The sequence below is a fragment of the Podarcis gaigeae genome, assembly GCF_964106915.1.
Source record: "Podarcis gaigeae genome assembly, chromosome: 1".
Classification (NCBI taxonomy): domain Eukaryota; kingdom Metazoa; phylum Chordata; class Lepidosauria; order Squamata; family Lacertidae; genus Podarcis; species Podarcis gaigeae.
Genome location: NC_139678.1, coordinates 106221006 through 106244531, shown reverse-complemented (window position 1 = coordinate 106244531; position 23526 = coordinate 106221006). Strand labels below are relative to the sequence as shown.

Genomic DNA, 23526 nt, shown 5'->3' with positions numbered 1-23526 from the left:
TGTATTTGAATATAAGGCACTTTTGCTATCTTCCATATGATGATACCGAAAGGCTAAATATGTTTGTCAAGATCACTTTTGTCCTTTGTAGCTTGCGCTTGTCTGTGTTTCCATTCTGCCTGTCTGCACCAGCCTATGATATGAACCAGGCCTAGGCCAACACAGCCCTCCAGATGTTTTGGGACTACAACTCCCATCACCCCTAGATAACAGGACCAGTGGTCAGGGATGATGGGAGCTGCAGTCCCAAAGCATCTGGAGGGCTGAGTTTGCCTATGCCTATTATGAACCATACAAGCACAGAGTAACATGGTCACAGTGCAAAGTGGTGTACCTCAGAGCAGCATATACCGGATCTAGCGTCAACACCTGACATCCTTGGGCAGAGGCTGGGGCTGCTGATGTCTGCCCCAGACACCCCTTTTCCAGTACCCCTGTGTGTACTGTGGTGGCTTAGAGCATCGTTTAAATTTCCTACAGTGCCCTGGAGTGCTCCTGATACAGCGTTGGTATAGTGCACTATGAAAAATTTAAATGGTTCGGTCATTCAATCAATCTTTCCATGGAAAAAAAGTCCTGAAGCGAATTACAGCCAAAGTAAAAAATACAATAAAAACCACATAAATGTTATTAAAAGCAGATTTAACAGTGCAATATAATGTAACGGGTTTTGCCCAGTTATCTGGAAAAGCAAAAACATTTTTGGTGCCAAATCAATGGCAAGATTGGTGCTAGGCGGGGCTCCCTAAGGAGATTATTACACAAAGAGGCTACTACAGGGAAGGTCTGTTCTCTTGCTGACACCTTCCAGACCTCCCTCAGAGGTGACACACACAGAGAAAGTCCTCAGATTATGATCTTGGGGTCTGGGCAAGTTCTTATGGCAGTCCTTTTCATATAGAGGTATAACGTTTTAAATGTCAAAAAGGGCTTTGAATTGGGCCCAGAAACAAAATGGTAGCCAAAATCGGCGTTCTATGTTCACACCTTCTTTTTCCAGCTAATAATCTAGGCACTGTATTCTGCACTAGATGGAGTTTCCACATACAGCCCCATATATAACACATTACAGTAGTCTAACCCAGAGGTTACCAGAGCATAGACGACAAAAGCTTGACTATCCCAGCCAAAATAGAGTTGCAGCTGGGTTGCAACCTAATAAAGATGGTAGAATGCATTCCATGTCACTGAGGAACCCTTGTGTTGAATCCAGGAATACATCAAAGATGCATACCTGCTCCTTCATGTTGAGTGTAACCCCACCCAGAACAGAATGCCTTCCTCTGGAGTGGATAGAGGAACCACCCACTCACAGTGTCTCAGTCCTATCTGAATTGAGCACTGCAGTGGGTCAGAGGTGAAACTCATCAGAACATTGCTACTGCTCCCCTCTTCACCACCACCTGTTGCCACGTTAAGTCATGGAGGGGAGCACCAACATAGGAAGGAGACCACCAAAGGAGGACACACCATGCTAAGGAAGCCTTCAGACCTAGCGCCAGCCTTATGAAGGTTCCAACAATCCCAGATTCCTTGTATTCCAGTTTAGCACACAAGTCCTGAACTGAGAGCCAGGCACACAATCTCCAGGATCTTCTTTATGCAGGAACTGCAGCATCTCCTTAATCACATTTACACTGCCAATCCATTGTTGAAATGTTCTTACAAATCACATCAAGCTCCTCCACAGCTTTTCATTCCAGGCATGCTAGTGTTTCTGCTTGCATATTATATCCATATTGATCTATGTAATCAACAGTCCCTTGCCTATCTCTCTCTAGAAAAGGCTCGGTTATCTCTAGCTGCTGTTTATTGTTCTATTGAGCCAAAGCTAGGGGTGGTTTATTAATTAAGGAAAGGGTGACCCTCTGAGTTGCTGACACTGGCCTTCTAAAGTGATCATGTGTGTTACTGTATGCATATTGCACCGAGATCAATACAGTATTCTCCCCAATTCACCCGTGAAGCCTTTAAAACCACTGAACTGGAATTATTAATCCTGCAGAGCATATAAAACCCTGAGAATTTCACCACCACTTTGCAAAACAGAGGAAACAGCTGTCCTGACCTAGGAACTGACTATGTAAATAATCTCTTTTGCATGCATTTAAGCAGCTCTGCACATGCAATCAATCAAGAAGTTAAGGTGCTTGTTTTACAGGCACCTGCCCCATAAAGCCAATGTATCTGCATTTATTACTTATTCAGTTCCTTATCTGCTTTGACCATTAGGCCCAGGGCAATGAACATTTGTTTAAAAATACCAGCAATGCAACTTGTGCCCAAATTTAGCATGTGCCAGTACTATCAGGAAGAGCCATAGCTATGGAGGGGGGTCCCTAACTGCCTCCCCCCCCCCGTGAAGCCTTCAGGGAGGCGCCATTGAGGCTGCCAGCCTGTGTGTGTCTGTATGCAAATGTGCATGGGGTGTGTGTGCTAAACTGGGTCTTTAACCCTGGGTGAAATAAAACCTAGTTTCACCCCTGCTATCAGGGGATGTGTCAGAGATTCTGCTACCAAAATCAAACACTTACTGGAGCTGACACAATCTCCAGGATCTTCAATTATTTCTCTACCATCACCACAGTGGAGACAGAGGACTGGCCAATACACGGCCTTCTCAGATCCTTCCCACCTCCTTAGGATGAGTTTTCCCTCCCAAGTAGTAAAGTTGAGCTCTGCTTACCATGCATGTGGTTAGTCCATCACAGGGAGAGGTCCACCTAATATCTCCCTTCGGACACCAGTGCCAAAGGGCTTAAACCAACTTCTTTATGAAGCTGACTGGTCCCAGTTGTAATCAGCTACCAATATTCCCAGAGCAACAGAAATCAATTATGCATCAAGGTCAATTATGTTCTCACATTGTCATCCCTTATATCACTCTGCTTTGCAAGAGAAGGCCTTCTTATCTTATCAGGAGGTCCCCTTCAGCATAATGTCAGAATTGAGCCTTTAGTGAACAAGTCTTCTAAATGGATATTTTTATCCATGTCAGAATCTATATTAAGAGATGAAATTGTTTGTATTGATGCCAACAAGATCATAGGAACTAATTCATAAATGAAACAACATCACCTTCTTTTCTTGCTCTCCTATCCCTGGCTTCTGATCCGTCGGCCCAATCCTCGCTTCATACGTCTGCATTTTGCTTCTTTCAATTATTAGCACTTCCATCCACTCTGGCAGCTCCCCCAGATTTGAACCCTGCTGGATCAATAGGAACAAATCCAACTCGGACCTGGATGAAATCACTTTTCAGAACATACTTTGTTCTGGGCTGTGCATATTGTGTTTGGACACATATACTTCATATAACATGCACATGCTGCATCCTTTATGAAGGGTGCACACATTTTCAAATGCAACTTGTGTCTTTAAAATACAAGTTAATGTGCTGAAGCATTCCCCCTCATCAGAATTACAACCTGAATAGTCCAGTATACAGATTCCAAATCTGCCATCGTTTTTAAATGGGTTTTTAATGTTGTATATTTTACACACTTTTATTCAGTGCTTTTTTTCCTAAAAAAAATGTTTAGGGGTACTTTCATTTTGACTCAAGAAAATCATCATTTTATAGTTCAAATCGGGGAAAATAAATACAGTAAATGGACAGAAGTACAAAGAGTCACAAAATGTTTAGGGGTATACGTACCCCTGCATCCCCCTAGAAGAAAAAACACTGTTTTTATTGTTCTATTATTTGTACTTTCCTATATTTTTATTGGGACAGGGGTGGCACTGTGGGTTAAACCACTGAGCCTAGGACTTGCCGATCAGAAGGTTGGCGGTTCGAATCCCCGCGACGGGGTGAGCTCCCGTTGTTCGGTCCCTGCTCCTGCCAACCTAGCAGTTCGAAAGCACGTCAAAGTACAAGTAGATAAATAGGTACCACTCCGGCAGGAAGGTAAACGGCGTTTCCATGCACTGCTCTGGTTCGCCAGAAGCAGCTTAGTCATGCTGGCCACATGACCCGGAAGCTGTACTCCGGCTCCTTCGGCCAATAAAGCAAGATGAGCGCCGCAACCCCAGAGTCGGCCACGACTGGACTCTTTACCTTATGTTTTTATTGGTATAGATTTTTTAAAACAAAACAAAACAAGCAAACAATATATCAGATCACAATGATTGCTGATCATATTTAATTAAGCTTTGCTAATTAATGGCTATACTTAACCCATTTTTTTCATTTCAGTATGCAGCCTAATTAAGATAAGCATCACATTTTAAACTATTGCAGACATTGTAGGAATTATTCTGTGTATTTCACTGTACCTGTACAAACTGTGAAGTCAAGTAAGTTAAATTAGGGTGCTTGCATTTAAGCTGATGTAGTTCCGCAAGGGCAGGGAAGTGGTGGGGGTGGGGAAGGGCCTGCCCTATACACTGCCAATTCCTATTTGCTGCTATAACACTAACCTGGGAGTGCAGCAACAGCTGTTTCATTTGTGGGTTGACAACAAATTATAAAGAATGCATAAAGGAGGGAGCATCTCCAGCAGGCAATTTTAGCTGTCTGAGACTGTATGTATTGTAGATATATACTACCCTCTGGTGGCAATAACAGAAAATGGCCACCACAATAGCCTATACTGTACTTAAATAATTCTGAAGAACCAAAAAAAACCCACCACTGCAAAGATAACTAATCTGATCAGTCTGTCCCTCAAATAATGGTGCTTTGTTTATTGGCTGTTAGAAAGAAAGGATTGGTAAAGGTCAGATGTTTTAAAACTGAAAAGAGCTTTAAATGAATGAACTGGGATACCCTTGAATTTAATGGTGCCATGCTAAAAAAGAAGAAAAAAGAAAAGATAAACTAAACTGAAGTATGTTTTGATATATTCGCTTTCAAAGACTTGGGATGCATTCCAAAAGATTTTGAGTCCAGATGTCACTCATTATCATCACATATTTACATGCTGAACGTATGACATCTATGTGGCAATTATGAAGTGTTGTGGGAAAAGCGTTTGGCTAGATATTTAGATATGGTGAGTAAATACCACTGTCCTTTCATATGCAGATACTGTTCAGTTATTCAGTGGAGTGCAGCCTCTCTTCCTTCAGTACTTACTAATTAGACGGTTTTTAATTAAACTGGCAACAAGCCATAGAGAAGCCACATTTCAGAATGTGAAATATGATCTATTTCACAAGCATATAAGGGCTTTTCTTAAACTTTAAAGAAGGGTAATATTCTACTGATTGACTAATTACCAAGTAAGACAGTTAGGACTATAAATGTGGTTAGTCCAAATGTTGCAATTGCTGTAACCCACACTGGACCCTTAGGGTGAAGGGAAAGTAATAATTGAAAATAACAACAGCAGCTTTTGTATAGCATGTTTAGTATTAGATATTCAACCAGTTCTGCGCAGGGCATTTCATCTTCTGGACGGGGTTCCCACAAACCTGAAGGAGCTCTGGAGGAGCAAGTGGCTTCAACTACACTTTACATTTTATTAGCTTTTGTTAGTAGGCAAGACACACCTCTAACTTGGCTTCAATAGTCTGATTAATCTGTGGTTAGATTACTGCAATGCATGGGGCTGCCTTTGAACACTTTGAAAACTGCAGTTGCTGGGAGAATTCTGCAAGCTGGAGCGATAACTATCATGTAACACCACTTAGAGCCCAGTTTCCAATATATTCCGGTGTCGTACTATGCTGTTGCAGAGAAGCCCATGGGGCAAAACAGTTAAGCAACTTGCTTCTACAGAAGCTAGAGATGGACTGTGGTTTCCAGTCCACTGCTCCTATGTTCCATCCCCTTTTTAACTTGCACAATTCTTAAAATGATCAATTCCCTGGCCAGCCAATGGGCATGTTTTCTGAGCTCCCTGGCCTCCTGCCGGATTCTTTTGAGACAAGGGAAGGTGCCCATGAGACTACTGGCCTCGTCTCTATTGGCCCTGATAATCAGCAAGTAAACACCCTGGAGTTTTCACAGCTAATTCATGCTTCTGTCTTCTTTGTACTACCCAATCCCAACACCACCAATATATCTTTGTTTGTTAGTAACTGTCAGTTCAGACACCATTGGCATATTTATGAAGTTAGATTTCCCACCCCAATTCTTCCCACTGACTCATTACAGCAAACATAATTTTGTTGCTCATTCATCCAGTTTGGAGAGAACCTTCTAGAATTCATTGTAATCTGCTTGGAGGAACAGACTTCTTACTTACTTCTACTGTAACTGCTCGTTTTCTGCTTCTTATTTCACCAGACAGCAATCCGTACCAGGATCCGTCTTCTTATCCAGCAACTGTTAAGTTTAATTCTTTTGTGAGGGACTTTTGCCAAAAGCTTTTCAGAAGCTAAGTATTTAAAGTCACACCTGTTGACGTTCCCCTAGAACTCCAGAAGATTGGGAAGATGAGACCTTTCCTTGTAGAAATCACTATATCCCCAGCAAGGCCTGTTATTTCATATGGTTGCTAATTCTGTATTTAAAAATAGCATTTTAAGCTAACTGGACTGTAAATTTCAGGATACTTTATTCCCACCTTTTTAAAAATACCATTATGTTGGCACTTTCCAAGCCTATGGTATGCAGGCTGCAGGCTAATTTTAGGGGCAAGTTTGAAGATCAGTAATTTTATGAATAACTCTTGAAGGATGCCATTCAGCTTTGGTAATTTAAGTTTTAAACCAAATTTACCATTGTCATGTACATGGTAGGACACAATACATGACAAACCAGGCCCCTTGTAGTAAGTTGTATAGGGCTCCTGCTTTTCCTATAATTTACTTCCCTTGTTTAAGAATCACCAGTTGTGTCAGGATCAGGAAAACATAATGGTCCAGACATGCTTATGCAACAGTTTAAACACCAATAAAGGGAAAAGGGAAAACCAGCTTTTTCTTAAGCCTAAACATATCTATTTGTTTTGTCACCTCTGTTTCAGGTTTGTTGAAGACAGAAGAGCGCTTTTATCAACTTGCACACATCAGGTCGGCTGCAGGCTGCTAGTAAATTAAGTAGCATGTAACACTGAAAGCAGAACAACAAACCAAGTCTAGAAACTAAGGAGTTAAGTAGATAAGTAAATGCTCTTTATTGCATGCAAGTATTAAATTTACAGACAAGCGACAGTGATGGATGTGTCACACAGAACCCCAAGATTCACACCAAACTCTTCATCCTGTAGATGTTTCTATAGCTTGGAGGTTCTGCAATGGTTATGTCAATTAATTGTTCCTCACAAGACAGCTCCCATACAAGGCACTATGTAGCTGTTACTGGGAATAAATTCAGCTCCTAAAGTCTGTAAAAAACAAGTCATTGGCTTTAACAGTATAGGAAACAAGAGTTACCTTGCAAGCACTTAACCTTGAACAGAACAGAATTCTTAATGGTCTCTCTTCTATTTTCTAACACTGCTGAAATACTAGAAAACAAAAAACATAGCGTCATCCCAGATGGATAAGTATTTATCCATCACTGACAGCAAACTGCATTCTAGTTGGCTAATGCAATAGCAACCCCCCCCCCCCAAAATGTAGCATTACATCTTCAACTCAAGAAAAGTTTAAACACACACCAGGGAAAAAAAAGAAATACAAAATTGACTTAACCATATATTAATAAGCCAGTGCTTCTTCACTGCTATCCAACCGCAGGTTGTCCTCACAAATCTGGTATTAAGATGTGCTTTCAGAGGCAGGTAGGGTGGTTTTTCAAAACAGGACTGAACCCTAGCATCATTTTTTATGGGTAAAAATGACCCACTTTATCTGGGTGCTTATTAATGTATTGTACCAGCAAAGATCTGCTTCATCAGAAATTCTAGTCAGTTGACCTGCAGAAGTTAGGAAGACTTAGCAATCCTACTTTTTTCCAATGTGTCCACATTCCCAGGTGTGAAAGAGGTGTGAAAGCATAAAGAGGCAATAACATGACTACCTTGTCAATGTTATGGCTAGAGAAAAACTCCTTGTCTGTTCAAAGCAGTAACTGCTGTGATAAGATGGTTTGGGAATGTTAAAACAAGGGTATTGTGGCCAATCAGAAGCTATGCAAAAAACACAAAGAAAAGTCAAACAAAATTTCAAGACATGGGTGGGATGAAAAACTGAACATACACAGTTTTTATTGCAAGAGAAATACAAAGTAGATATTGCTGGAGCCATTTGGTCCATTTACTGCTTCCTTAGCTAAGTGCTGTTATGTTAAGAGCAAGTCTGTCAAATATATGAATATTTTACTCTACATGTTTAACATTTCCGAGGCTGTTGAATAATGCACAGTCTTTTGGGCAGTATAATCTTCTCCAGAGTGGGCCGCGGCTTTTGATGTTGTGAGACTCTGGCTGGAAATTTATGCCTGAGCTGTAAGATTGAAGAAAAGGGAAAGGTTAAGAATATGAACGAAAGAATACCTGACTACAAACCATCAGCGTTAAAATTCAACCGGGCAGAAGTGGCTTATTAGTTCTGCACAAACACCCCCGCTTTTTTTTTTTTTTAACGTCTTACAACATTAATAAAACACAACCATTTCAGCAGAAACCTTGCAATTTAATCATCAGAATGATAAAAGAAATAAAGACCCATTAAGAGAAAACACGGGTGGTGATGGTGGGAAGAATTATGAAGCTAACAGATTGAAAAACAGAATTTTGATACCGAACAAAAAACACACACTAAACAAACAAAGAAACTTCCCACACATGAAGAACATTTAGTTCCTTTAAATAACATATGGTATGGAAGCAGCAGATGATGAGGGGAACAGACATGTGATGGTCTTTGCCTACCCTCCCCCCTCTCTCCTAGTTTTCCCCTTTCAGTGCCTGATAAAAAGGCACATAAACACTACCTCCCATCCTTGACCTAGCGCCAAGGTCAACAATAGCAAAGGAAGCCTGGGAGATGGCTGCTAGCCCAAGGATGCATTCACACAGCAGTTTATTCTGTTTCCCCAATGTTTCCCCACCTGACTTCCTGAAAACTATATAATCCATTAATCTGATTCCAGAAAAAAAATCTGTTTGAAGTGACAAAATTTGGGGTGGCATACCAGTATGCCGTTCTTCCCTGCCATTTTCATGGGGGAAGAGAAGCACGCATGTGCAGAAAGTGTGGGGGAGTATCATGATGTCCAATGACATTCATTGTTGGGTCACACCATGCCCTCTGGTGTGAATGAAATTCAATGTAATGCACCATTATATCAATGCGCCAAAAAGCCGCATTTCTATAAGACAATAAGTCAGAGGCGCCAAATTGTGCTACATATGGGGGGGGGCCTGCAGCATCACAACACACATGTATGACATCACATGCACGACAATGCGATGGAGCTGGGGCCTCTTTCCACGGCAGCAGGAGGAGCCAGCCACAGAAGCTGTGCTATGCTTGGCTCTGCACTCAGCCTCCTCCACTCCCTGATCTCTTGGAACACTGGAGGGACCTGCCCCCCCAAAAAAATTATTGGGGGGGGGCAGTAATAGCTTGGCCCCCATGATATGGTGCCCCTGCAATAAGTACTGCAGTGTGAAAGGAAAATTAGAAATTGGGACAGAGCCACTAGCATTATAATCAGGAAAACTAACACAACGTTCACCACATCTAAAAGCACCCTTAATGTTTTCTAATTCTTTTACTATGCTCTGGCTACACTGCCAACTAAGTGGTATCCAGCTCCGAAACCAAAAGCAAGTGGCGTTAGCTCCTTCTATCACACTTCTAAGGAGATGCACTTGTTTGTTGTGTGTGCCTAGCAAAGCCCACCATAATAACACTGGCAAAGGTTCCCCCCACCTTGCTTTTGACTTGCGACCAGTCAAGGTTCAGCTTCCTTAAAAGCCCTTTATTTTCTAGCTAAGCACAAGTGTTAGGGTAAACAAACAAACAATAATAATAGCAAGGAAGAAGATACCTGACAACTCATTTCAGATAGCCCTCCAAGATCAAATGATTCAACTTCTTATGGGAAATAATCACATTTCCCCAGGAAAGTCAGTGCTATTTTTCTAGAAAAAGAGGTGCCAGAACTTACCATGAATGCCTCCCTTGTTCTCTTATAATGGCAATGGCACCTACTTGCGAGGTGCCGGAACTGAGTTCCAGCAAGTTCCGGCTGGGGGGGGGGGGAGCCCTGAGCAAAGCTATTGCTCTCTGAGCACTTAGAAACGTGTGATATGACCAGAAAAGATTGCTAAGTGAAGGTGACTAGATCCTGTGCAAATAATATGTAGCAACTGTGCAGCATTTGTTGAACTGCAAGACTGCTGCCTAGAAATGTTCTAGTCATTTCAAGTCTGGTGAGCGGAGTAAGGCAGTAGAGCAAGCTGTGCTTCAAACTGCAGGTGGGAAAACAATGTTTTTAAAAGTCACCAAGAAAGAAAGAAAGAAAGAAAGAAAGAAAGAAAGAAAGAAAGAAAGAAAGAAAGAAAGAAAGAAAGGACTACACAGCAGATAGAGAGATGCACTACAAACTCTCTTCCTTCTTCTGAAAGAATGCTTTAAAACCAGCACATCCTTCCTGAAACATATGCAAATGATAGATTTATGTGGTACACTGATCACTAGAGCATGTGCCACTGACCAACCCCATAGCAAAAAGACTTACTGTCAAAATACCAGCCTTCAAGCTGTACTAAACTTTCTCATTTGTAAAAAAAATGTCAAAAAGAAATTGTCAAAAAGACACAAGGAACTTAGCTAGATGAAAAATGTATTGCTGTTTGAAGCAAAACAAACAAACAAAACCCCAAACCCAATTTAACCCTTCTATTTATGTATGCTACTACTGCAGCCTGTGTTTTGTTAGTCCCAAAATGGAAAACGAGTGAGATCCCAACTGAAGAAGAATGACAACTTAAGTTGACAAGATAAGCTCAACTCGCAGACTTAACATATAGAATAAGAGAACAAGAACATATATTTAAAGAAGATTGGAAAATGTTTATTGAATGAATATATATATAATTGTGTGCAGCTGAAAATTCTGGCAGCATAAAGATAAATTCAACAGTGTAAACAAGTTTTGATGGATGCAATAATGGAATACTGAATTGTATAGTTTTTGTAAAATATGCAGGGATTTATGATATGTAAAATGAACCATGGAAAGAGAAGGAGGGAAGTCACTGATATCTTAAAAAGGTAAAGGGACTCCTGACCATTAGGTCCAGTCGTGACTGACTCTGGGGTTGTGGCGCTCATCTCACTTTATTGGCCGAGGGAGCCGGCATACAGCTTCCAGGTCATGTGGCCAGCATGACTAAGCAGCTTCTGGTGAACCAGAGCAGCACACAGTAACGCCGTTTACCTTCCCGCCGGAGCGGTACCTATTTAACTACTTGCACTTTGACGTGCTTTCGAACTGCTAGGTTGGCAGGAGCAGGGACCGAGCGACGGGAGCTCTGTCCTAGGCTCTGTGGTTTAACCCACAGCACCACCCACGTCCCACTGATATCTTAAGGATGTAAAATGAGTATTTTAGAAACGGAAAACTTAATAAAATTATATACAAATTAATCCTTCTTGCAATGTACTAAGGCTTCAAATGGCCATACACACAAAAAAAGATCAGTTTGTTCATATTTAGCAAGCAAACATCATGAGGTGGGTCCAAGTGCAGAGCGCAGTTTGAGTGGTGCCATAATTATTACCAGTCCTGTCTTCTCAGCAAGTTCTCTCCATCTGATGAGACCACATTTTGCTGTGTTTCAGACAAAAGAAGCCATGGGTAGAAGGGGCAATCCTTGATTCTCCCCCTCCCCCCATTCAGCACCCATTCAAGATCTAACAAGCAGCTTTGTGATGTTTTAAAACCCAACGTATTTATTGTGGCATAAGCTTTAATGGGACTAGAGTAGACTTCATCAGATACATGAAGAGTTACCCTCAGTTGGAATTGTGTGTGCATGTGCATAAACCCCCCAAAATGGTGAACAATTAGGCCCGAAATACAATTGGCTCAGTTTGCACATGATGATACATCAAACCATATCTAAGTGTGAACAAGTATACAGGTACTCACAAAGAGTCATGACCACTCTGCTCCTCCTTTAGCCCTGCTGCTGACACACTCCCCAAAGCCTATCCATAGCCTGGAATAGTGCTATGTTCAAACCCAGACTCCTAGTTTGTCTTCCCTGGACAAACCATGAACCCAGGACTGGATACAATGCTAAGCCAAACCATGGCTTAGCTCTGGGAAGTTCAGCAGCAAGACTGAGGAAAGAAAAACGTTGCTGAATTTTTTACCACATACTTGCCTGTTCACATTCACCCATGGTTTAGCTTAGAAATACAATGGTTTGGTTACAAGCGCACAAGTACAGTGTCCATTCACAGTAGCAGTAATTCATGAGTACAAATTCCTGGCTAGTACATATTTGCAAATAATCACTGTACCTACCATGTATATGTTTAAGCTTTACAAAGAATTGTAAGAGAGTATAACTTCCCTTTCATGGCCATTTGGTCCCACTGCTTCCTCTATACCCATGTATTTTATATATCTGCCAATTAAGGACAACACTTCATGCATCTGGTGAAGTGGGCTCAAGTCCACAAAAAATCTGTCATGCTTTAAAGGGTCTCGAGGCTCATGGTTGATTTTTCGACAACAGATGAAGACTGCTACATTTTTTTGAAGGTTTCTTTTTTTTAAATAATCATTGATGTATAATTAATAATGAGAAATCTTGAAGGCAACTTTGCGTGTACTTACTTTATCTAGTGCATCTGAAAGCAGAATACTCATGCTTTGCATTTTTATGACATTGAGAGAGCTGTGGAGTAAGGAAAAGAAAGTTAACCAGGGCTTTAATCTTCCCAGAACCCTTCATGCTGTTTGTTAAATTCTCCCCCACCCAATCCTAACCTGCAGAGCACTTTGCTTTGCTTATATTAATTTAGCGACAACCTAGATGTTGCAGTAAGCACACGACTGGTCTTTGTGGGCTTGTATCCTGTTTACTAAATAGCAGCTGCAATGTCCACAATCCAGAAAGAGACTGAGGGTAAGGGAAATAATTTAGATCCCTTCTTCCTGGTCTCAATCCAGATCCCCACCCCGCAACAGCTACTACATTGTAAACAAAAACCAAGCACACAAGAGCTAACCTGTTGCTAAATTTGACCCTCAGTCAAGTCATTGCTAATCTTGCATAGATCACAATGTATTGACTTTGGATCAAATAGTGCCAGAAGGGCATGAGGAAAAGATAGGTAACATATTTAGGGCTCCTTTGGATACAATCAAGGTCTAAATCAGAGGACTGATCAAGCTCTGAGATGAGTAGGTCAAGATACAAATACAGTTTTTCACCACAGGCAGGACGCAACCAAATCTATACTTCTACTGCAAGTATGTAAGAACCAAAAATCACACGTGCATTGTTCTTTCTTCCAAGTATTCTACATAATTTATATGTAATATTAACCGGTTCTTACTTATGTAGAGATGGAACAGACAAGTACAAGGTGCAGCTAATGTCTTGTACATGCAACTGTATTAGGGCTGAATGATTTCTGGGATGCTATTTATTTGAAGCATTTTTATCCTGCTTTTCACCCCACAGCAAGATACAAATGCCAGTGATGAGACAGTTCTGCCCTTAGTTAGGCCTTCAATTTAAAAGACATGACACAAAAGGAAAAGTAACTGAGAGTGAGGAAGGAAAAAAAGAAAACATAGGCACTGTCTCATAGTTAGGGAATTATTCTACGGACAAGCTGGAAATCAAAGGTTGCAAGAGGAGGAAGAAGCCTGAAGTTGCTGGTCTTTCTGCAAAGTTAATGGGAGAGGCTCTGCAGAACCATCTCTCTCTCTCTTTCCAACAGTCCAATGGAATGGCTGGGGTTGTTGTCCCAGGATAACAGATGGTGTAAACAGGCTCCTTTTGTGCTGTGAAGCCAGAAGATTAAGCTACAATTGAGCCCCTGACAGATTTCAGCAAGCACATCTTAAAATAGTTCCCCCCCCCCCATTTAATAGCCACTTCCTAGTGGCAGCAGGTTGTTTTATAGGCTTTATGTGCAGAGGAAGTGAACGTTATCAGCTCAGTTCCAGGAATAGTGTTTGCAAGGTGAAAGGAAGACCACAATGGGGCTTTTTTGTGCATGTGTGGTTTTACTATAAATAATAAACTTTTGCCCCAGACGAAAGTAAAAAGACGATTTTCCACACAATTGCATTACTGGCAACTTCTCAAGGCTGCCAAAGAATTTTACAAGCACCCATTTCCAACTTTCTATGCACCTCATTTTAGATAAAAACTAAACTGTATGAATTTTGCCTCATGTATCATATAAGCTATCCCACCTTTGTCACAAAAGTCTGCAGGGCTAGTTATTTATTGTGCTATTATTTGAAAGAGGAAAATGCAAAACAAACCAAGAGACTATTTTGTATTGGTTCTGGAATTTTAGGCAACAGGCTTCATCCTGATGCTAAGGCTGCAATCCAAACTCCTTATTTACTGTGCAGAAGGGAGAGGAGATTGGATGTGGCCAAAGTTTCCCTCCACTCAGCCTAAAACAGCTCCGACAACCTCTGTCTGTGGAATGATGCCAGTGTCACTCCTCTGGAACAGAGCTTCCTGTCCGTCAAAATGGCATGTGTGCACAAGTTTACCAGCTGGATTCCCACTGGTATGAGCCTAGAACATGCCCCCAAATGGGAATGTTGGGGGAGCATGGAGGGTCTGAACTGGCCTGAGATTCTAAGCTGCTCCCACCGTCACCACTTAATAGTATCAGACCTCATTGCTATTGCAGCTCCAAACTATTGTAACACAGAGCAGGGTTCTTGCTATCCCCTTCTGCCCCAGTCACCATGAAGAGCAGGGCTTCAGATACAGATACACAATTCTGCCATGCTTCACTGCTGCCTGGCCAGGGTTAGGATTGCCCTACTCTGATGTTAGCCTCTAATGGCTGGGGAGCCACAAAGGCCTCCCAAGAATAAAAGTTGAACATGATTTACACTGTTAGATTTGGGGGGCGGGGGGTGTAAAACGTCCTGTGCATGATTTTTCAGCACTGAATATATTTTATTTTAATTTTTTATCAGGTTTTCTTTACTTTACCTTCATTGCTTGCTGCAACAGTATCGTTGTCAGTAATATTATTTATAATTCAAGTGGATATATCTCTTATATTTTTATGATATAGCTGTATATTTACTCATTTTTAAAAATAGATAATAAATAAATAAATGGATATCCTCTTTCCCACAAACCTGAACTTATTCACTACGTAGTCATTCTAATTAACACCGTGACAAGTCACCACCGCACACATACCTAGTCTTGTCTCTCGCTGGGATTTTGGTACTTTTTTCAACAGGTGCATTCTCCAGCTTCTTGGCAACTCTCATACCTCCAGCTTTGACTGTAGAGGAAAGCAGTGATAACATGTGTGACTGGCAGATAACCCCCAAGCAATTGGTCTGTTTCACATTATGCAAGACATATGTTGCCAAATACATATTTAGAATGGCAGGCAAGATACAGATTTTAATTCACAAGGCACTTAGTCCGGAGCACTTGCATTCCTCAGGGACACAGGAAGTAGCCTTGTACCAGGTTAGACCACTGGTCCACCTAGCTTGGTATAGTCCATCACTGACTGTCCAAGATCTTTCCCAGCCCAATCTGCCTATGTTACGGTGTGAACCATCTAACCAACATGTACAAACCATGTGCTCTTCTTATCATTAAACTATTGCCCAGGTGTACAGTGGGTCTTAAGCTACACTGTTAATATGATCACTTTGATTCTATGAACAGAACATTCATGAATTTGTTTGTACTGCTGCCTTTTACACCCATGCACAAACAGAAAGGTGTTTCTTTTTGTTTGTATCCCACACAGCTGCAGTATGGGTCAATAACATAGTCCCTTGAAAAGACTAATTAATTGCATGTGACTCTGCCTTCCCACCAGTAGGGAGGAATGTAGGTGGGGAAGACCCATAATACAACTGCTGTCCCACACGTTTGTATTGTGGCTCCCATACATCTTAAGAATGGGCATGTTGCACTTATTTAGAAAACTTAACAGTCCTTGCCATCAAGCATGGAAAAGTTAAATCTATCCTTGAAAGGGTTTGGCTAACATTGCAAAATATGGAGAGAGAAGATTTATATTTTAGTGTTTTTGCCTTCAATCTCAAAGTTTCTTTGCAACCATAGGTTAGATAAATCATATAAAAAGTAGTAGTAACCTGGAGTTCTAACAAAACCTTTTGTAGTCTAGATTTGGCCTCCAAGTAGCCATGATCTGAGCATACCCCACGACAAATAATGTTTGCATTTATCTATCACCAATAGTTCAGAATAAAGAGGTACTTCTTGTGCTGGTATGATGCATTTGACTGTCTGCATTCTCCCAAGTAATAATTATGCTCTGTTAACGTGCCTGTCAATTATAAAACCAATTAGCAGTAATTAAAGCTGAAGATGACCTGGCAACAATAATTTCAATGTTGAGCAACGTCAAACAAACTCATCTTTAAAAGAACTTAAAGATATTTCAGATATGATTGTTGAAATAAATTACTCTTTTCCCATGTCATACAAGACATTACATCTAAAAACTGCCAGATTAAGCAGAGACTTAAATTTAACTTTGGTTAAATGCCCTCACATGAAGGCATATTTGTAACTTTGTGCCTCTGCTGCCTCGACTTGTGTTTTTTGGGAACCAAATAAAGTCCTTTTCATTTGCCTTTTTTTTAAGGTGTCTTATCTGCACTTTTCAGTTTTAGTTTTAAATTTATGTAATATGTTTACATATTTTATTTGTGTGAGTCACCTCAAACATTTCTGTGGAGAGGCAGGGTATAAATTTATTAAGTACCGCAAATAGTACCTTGGCTGCTTCAGAAGAAAGAGTGGGAAATAAACTGAATTAACAATAAACAAACAAAATAGTCCTGGATATGAGCTTCAGGCACAAGAGTGGTTAAAAGAGGTGAAATGCAGCTTTCATTAGACATTCAGATATGGAAGACTTGGATTGATTAGAAAAAAACGCTGCAATTTTTACAAGCTTTCATCGATTCCTGGTGCAGCTAGGAAACTAATGCTTATTTTCATCGTTATAACAACCCTGCAAGATAGGTCAGGGTGAAATTTATCTACTGTCTCAATCTTCATTCTTTGAGCAGGGTTTTTATTTTATTGAAATATTTTATATTAAAGATTTTCTTCGGTTACAAAAGTACTGTATGTGCAATTGTCTCTTTTTGAGATTGCCTTGCACCTAATCCAGTCTTCTTCACCACCACAATCTCACGCTCTTGTTTTCAATCACAGCCCTATTAATTTATTATTTATTGAACTGATATACTGCCCTATACCCCGAAGTCTCAGGGTGGTTCACAGAATAAAATCAAAATATAAAACCACAAACCACATAATCAAATTAAACAACAACCCACTAACCCCCCCCAACCCCCACATTCTAAAAGCGCATAGGATGTCAATCAAATCAACCAAAGGTTTGGTTAAAAAGGAACATTTTTGCCTATCGCCTAAAGGTATATAATGAAGGCACCAGGCGAACTTCCCTGGGGAGAGCATTCCACAGACGGGGAGCTGCTGCACAGAAGGCCTGTTCTTGTGTTGCCACCCTCCAGACCTCTCGAGGAGGAGGCACACGAAGGAGGGCCTCAGAAGATGATCTCAGGGTCCTGGTAGATTCATATGGAAAGAGGTGGTCCTTCAGGTATTGCAGACCTGAGCCATTTAAGGCTTTATAGATCAAAACCAGCACTTTGAATTGGGCCTGGAAACTAATTGATAGCCAGTGCAGTCAAACCAAGATTGGTGTAATATGCTCAAACTGTCTTGCTCCAGGGAGCAACCTGGCTCACCACTAATTGGTGGGAACCAAGAAAAGTAAAAACACTTAAGACTTTTTAACTGCTTAGCGCTATGATTCTTAGCTAGAGGAAACACTGGTTTTTACACACAGGGCAAAGTGATGACTGGACAGCCTCGCTTTCATATTTTTATCTAGGACGTTTTTGTTAACCACCTTGATTTTCAAACACCTCATCAACAAGTCGCAATACCATTACAGTGGTACCTCAGGTTAAGTGCTTAATTTGTTCCGGAGGTCCGTTCTTAACCTGAAACTGTTCTTAACCTGAAGCACCACTTTAGCTAATGGGGCCTCCTCCTGCTGCTGCGCCACCAGAGCCCGATTTCTGTTCTTATCCTGAAGCAAAGTTCTTAACCTGAAGCACTATTTCTGGGTTAGTGGAGTGTGTAACCTGAAGCGTTTGTAACCTGAAGCGCATGTAAGCCGAGGTACCACTGTAGCTAATCACTGTTACAGGGAAGCAACAAATTTCAGGAGTCACTGCTGTGTCCACTACAGTACTAACCAGGAATAACCAGTGCTATTTTTCTGGAAAGAGAGGTGCCAGAATTCACCATGAATACCAATGGCACCCACCTGAGAGCTGCCAGAACCCACTTGAGAGGTGCCGGAACTAAGTTCCAGCAAGTTCCCCCTGAAAAGCCCTGGGAATAACTACAGTACAAGTTTGTTAACTACAAACAACAGGCCACTAACTCTGAAGCCTGAAGGTTTCTACGTGTGTTAAGAGAAGACGTCTGAAGTTTGAAGCAACTCTTTGAGGGGTAAACAAGCTCTGTTACAGCCGAGCTTCCAAATGGGAGCAGCTCTAGAAATGCAGAATTGCCTGTACTGAGAGAACACCACGCGTGCACGGTCCACTGTTAAGGCTTGCTAGTTTAAGCGCTCTTTAAATGACACTCAGTGGGAGAGCCGCCTCTTTTTTCCGCAGATCGCGCTCTGGAGGCCGAGCTTTACATGAAACTCGGCTCCGCCTAGGCGCATTGCGCGCCGCCTCCCATTCAGCGCAGAGGGGAGGGGACCTGCCGTAGTTTCTAACGACCCACTTAGCCTCGTGCGCAGTTCGGCCCTCGTACGCATCTGGGGAGGCGGGGAAGAAAGCTTTTACCACAGGCTGACATAACAACTACACTTCCAGGGCAGCAAGAGAAGCACACGCCCACCAAGGTGGGCGGAGAGAAGGAGCATTATTGCGCCACTGTTTACAACCTCGAGGCTCTCATCTTTTCGTCTCCGACATTTATTTTTTGGGGGGAATAAATTCCAGTTAGGCGACACACAAAAGATTAGGAGCCAGTAACACCCTGCCTCATTCCTCATTCAAGAAAACTACGGTTGTTGTTGTTGTTGAGGGAACAAACATCTCCAAAGAGGGCGGGATTTTGTGCTGAAGCGCACCGTCCTAGCCCTGCTAACCTAGCCCTGCAAACCCGAATGCATTCACTAGCCCCCTCCTGAGTAAGCGTGGTTGCTATATGGCTCTCCAGCCACAGACAGGTCCCCGCCAGCTCGCAGCTAAGCTTCCCGCCCTGCCTCCGAGGACTTACCTGCAGGGGAGCGCCCCACTTTCAACGGGGAGGCCGGCGCGGGCATTTCAGGCTTGGTCATGATGGCTAAGCAAAACGCGCACTGCGAAGCAAGCGGGCGATGCTACGGACTACGAACTGCGTTCTGCTCACTCCGTCGACGGCTCCTCCTTTATGGGGAGGAGGCAGTGCGAATAAGAGGGGCGTTGCTGCCAGCGGTGGAAAGGGGCGGGGAAGGGGAGAGAGAGCTAGATAAACTTTTGCCAGCTTCGAGTCTAGCGGCTGGAAGAAATAAAAAAAACAAGAGAAAAAGGGGCTGGGGTTGCTCTGAGTTTGGCCTCGAAGGGCTCTAAGTCCACAGCCAAGTTGGTAGCGCGCAAGCTCTGAGAGACATAAAGGGGCGTGTGCGTCATGCATCTCCCCTCACAAAGGAAAAAGAGAGAAGCACAAACGTATCACGGCAGCTTAAGTGTCAGTGTAATGGAAATATTGGTGTTAGTTGTATTATTTGTGCTTGGGTTTGTCTCTCCAAGTTGCCCTTCCCTCCCTCCTGATTTCTGTTCAGAGTTGGAATGCCAGCTGTGGTGGGCCAGTTCAAGGCCACAGGCTTCTGGCATGACTCATTCCCACACTTTCTCAGAGAAATGTGTATGTTTGTAGACAGATAAATAGTCACCAGCATCCAGCAGTTTTTTTAAAAAAAAACCAACCACAAAAATATTTTTATTAATATAGATTTTCAAGATAACCTACAAAAGATAGCCATAAAACAACAGTCTTGTGTGAATTTATTATTTATTCCCCCCAAAAAATAAACGTTGGGGAAGAAAAGTCTTCAGTTTGAGTCTCTTACCATTTTGATCATCGGCCTAGCCGGGGGGGGGGGTGCAGCTGCACCCCCTAAATCAGAGGTTGGCAACCTAAGGCCCATGGGCCACAAGTGGCCCACAAGGGTCATTTAACCGGCCCATGAGCTGCCTCCGAACCGAGCCACCCGCTCGGTGAGTCCCTGCGCGCTTCGCTAAACCAGCGCAGTGCGGCGTGGGGACTCGCTTCCATGGCGCCGGAAATCGCGTCTGCACAGATGCCAGAAATCGCACATGTGATCCAGCCCATGGAGGGATCTCCGTTGGAGTGAACCGGCCCAGGCGAGGTAAACCTTGCCAACCCCTGCCCTAAATCAAGTAAACAAATAGAAATAAATAAATAACCAATCGCATGACAAATAACTTGGTTCTGTGCCCCCCAACATAAAACCTGGCTACGTCCATGATTTTGATTACAACCTCCTAAGACCAGGTTCGTTATTAGTGTATAGCTTATGATGCTTGAACATCTCTACATTCATGTATGTAGTGTGAATAATTGTCTTGTGACTCAAGGCAATAAAACATTTTACTTTGAACCATGTGGGCAAAGAGTTTCTCTTTACTGCCAACTCTCCAGTGGCTGAAGGGTGAAGGTCCTGGAGGTGTGTTATTCTGATTGTGTACATTGCTATAGGTGTGATCTTAAAACGTTTTTGCTAAGCAGACAAAATAGCCAAAATAAATAGGAAATTGTATAAATGAAAATTTGGTAGCATCACTGTGGCCCTTATTTTAATGGCAGCCACTAGAAATTTTGCTGTATTTGCTGTTACCAGTTTATTTTGCTCCCCCATCCCTGAAGTTTTTATTGTTGCTAACTTTGCTGCAGTAAATGTGCATTCTGTAGCTGACCTTTTGTTTTGAAATATTTACAATAATATTTTAGTTTCCTGTTTATTATGTTGCTTTAAATGCATACTTTCTTGAGTAATGTTTTATTCTCTAATGTTTTACTTGATGTTTTAATACAAGCTGTAAATCGCTTTGAGGTTTTTTTTCTAAAAAATATAGAGCAGCATAGAAATGAAAGGGGGGAAAGTCGCCTAATAATCAACTGGATGCTCTGGATGAGGTAACAATAATGGGGAAATAACAATAATTAACTCTTTATGCAAATATCTGTAAAAAGTGAGCCAGTGTTTTAGTATTGCGATCCACACGCACACAACTTCAGAATGGAGTTCTCTTGAAATGACTCCCAAGGACTTAAGGCTGTGCATTCAGTTTGTGCAATTAATAAAGTTCTTCTATATTTTAGAACAGATTTTGTAGGCAAGATGCCATTGTGTCAAGAGAACTGCATGGAAAACAGTCATACCGGTTACACAGTTTTCTTACTGCATTGAGAACCACAATACAGTATTTGGAATAAGGGGGAGTGCTTATGTGTTTCAAGAGGCTGAGATCCAGACAGGCTCCCCCCCCCCCTTTTCTCCAAGGAGCTCAAGGTTTTGTGTATGGTTCTAATCCCCACAACAACCCTGGGAGGTAGGTTAGTTCAGAGTCCTGGAATATCTGCCCCCTGCCTTGCAGGCCTTGCCCACCTGGTCAGGGACAGCTGGACCCTGACTGACTCTGGCTACAAAAGCTGAGGCTGCTGAACAGACTGTAGGGCTGGGAAGTTTTGCTGGTGTGGGAGAGATGTTGCTGTTATTGTTGTTATTTTTTGTTATCTTTATTTTGGATCTCACTATGATTAATGTGGAAATTGCTCAGTTTGGTTGTGCATTTTATTTATGTTTGTTATGTTGTAATCATGTTGTGAACCACCTTGAGCATGGTTTGAACTATGGAAAGGCAGCATACAAATAAAATTATGTCTGTATGTGATGGTGACTAGCCCAAGGTCATCTAGTGAGCTTCAATAGCTGAGTGGTGATGTGAACCCTCATCTCCCAGGTCCTAATCCAACACTCAAATCAGTACTCCACACTGGCTCTCTGTTAGGGTTGCCATATGTCCGGATATATACTGAATACTGCAGCTGCAAGCCGTGTCCATGCCAGCAGCGTCGTTTTTGCTCAACAACTTTTTGAAATATGGTTTGGTTTAGAATTTAAAATAGTTTGTCTGTTGTTTCATATCCTACTTCGTTCTTGGGTCCTCGTTTATATTCAAGCAATTTCCTTTCATTTGTTTTTCTTTCTCTGGTATTTTTCTCTTTTTTCTCATTTCTCCCCCCAGAGCCTCTATGCAATTCTTTTGTAATTTGTATTTCATGGGAATTATTTGGAGAAGAGAGTCAAGTTATGCATACTCTCTCTCTCCCAGATCTCTCAGAACTTTTCCAAGCAAAGCAACAATATGCAGTCTCACATGGATCCAAATGCAAGCTGTCCTAAAAAAAATGGAACAACTATGTGCCACTCATATGCTCCAGCTGCTGTTACTAATTAATTGGGGCTTTCCCCCAGTGAATGACTGCTCTCTCCTTTGGGGACTTTTGGGAATGCTTCAGAAATACAATGCACATCCCCTGCATAACTGCCATCGAGAAAGTAACAATTGCTGAGTGTGTTTGAGTGGCAGATATTCTATAATAAGCACAACTAGGTCTGCTATGAGAGTCAGCCTTCTTAATTTTTTTAAAAGTGTAAGGCCTTGTAAAGCACATTCGTACAAATTTTAAGTAAAAAGCAAGTTCGACTGGGTTCAGTGGGACTTAATCCCAGGTATGTCTTGTATGGGAATTCAGCTTTAAGGTGCAATCCTATAGATGTCTACTCAGAAGTAAGCCCCATTCAGTTCAATGGGGTTTATTCTGAGGTTAGTGTGTACAGAGTTGCAGCTTTAATTGTATATTCCTACTTATAAAAAGAAAATTTTCTCTCTCCCACTGGTTTGAATAAGGAACCTAAGAACCTTCATGTGCCTTCATAAATATAAGTCTAATGCATGATGGCAAAGCAGGATACAACCTGCTTTGCACCCCACCCCACAGACAAAGATAACTCACATCGACACAGCCTGCGGGTGCTTGGCTCACCAAACACATTGGAGGTAATGTGTAATCAGTGTGTCAAGGTATGTGAAAATGGGATTTAGGATAATAAATAATAGCTAAAAGTTACTAAAATCCTTTTATAGCCAGGGAACAAATAATGTTCATGCTGAAACAACCCCCTCCCCCTGTAATTGTTATTTTAATTAAAGGACAGTATTTTATGGTTACTGACGCCCTGGCTTTCTGCCAATTTTGCAAGCAAATGGCTAGTTGAGAGATTGTTTTAGGATTATCCAGTAATTCTTGTTTGAGGAAGAGCCTTAAT

General features: G+C 41.8%; 1 protein-coding gene and 1 long non-coding RNA gene across 2 annotated transcripts in view; one reads left to right on the top strand and one right to left on the bottom strand.

Annotated features, from left to right (window-relative positions):
• Positions 1-23526, top strand: part of LOC310834013 — a 224134-nt gene that overhangs the window by 103677 nt on the left and 96931 nt on the right. The gene's annotated exons all lie outside the window — the stretch shown is intronic.
• On the bottom strand, positions 7044-19979 carry DAPL1 (death associated protein like 1). Its single transcript, XM_083715572.1, has 4 exons — positions 19410-19979; positions 15276-15363; positions 12698-12758; positions 7044-8340 (listed from the first exon to the last, which is right to left on the bottom strand). Exons 1-4 carry the CDS (start codon positions 19468-19470, stop codon positions 8227-8229), a joined length of 324 nt encoding a protein of 107 aa, XP_083571698.1. The 5' UTR covers positions 19471-19979; the 3' UTR covers positions 7044-8226.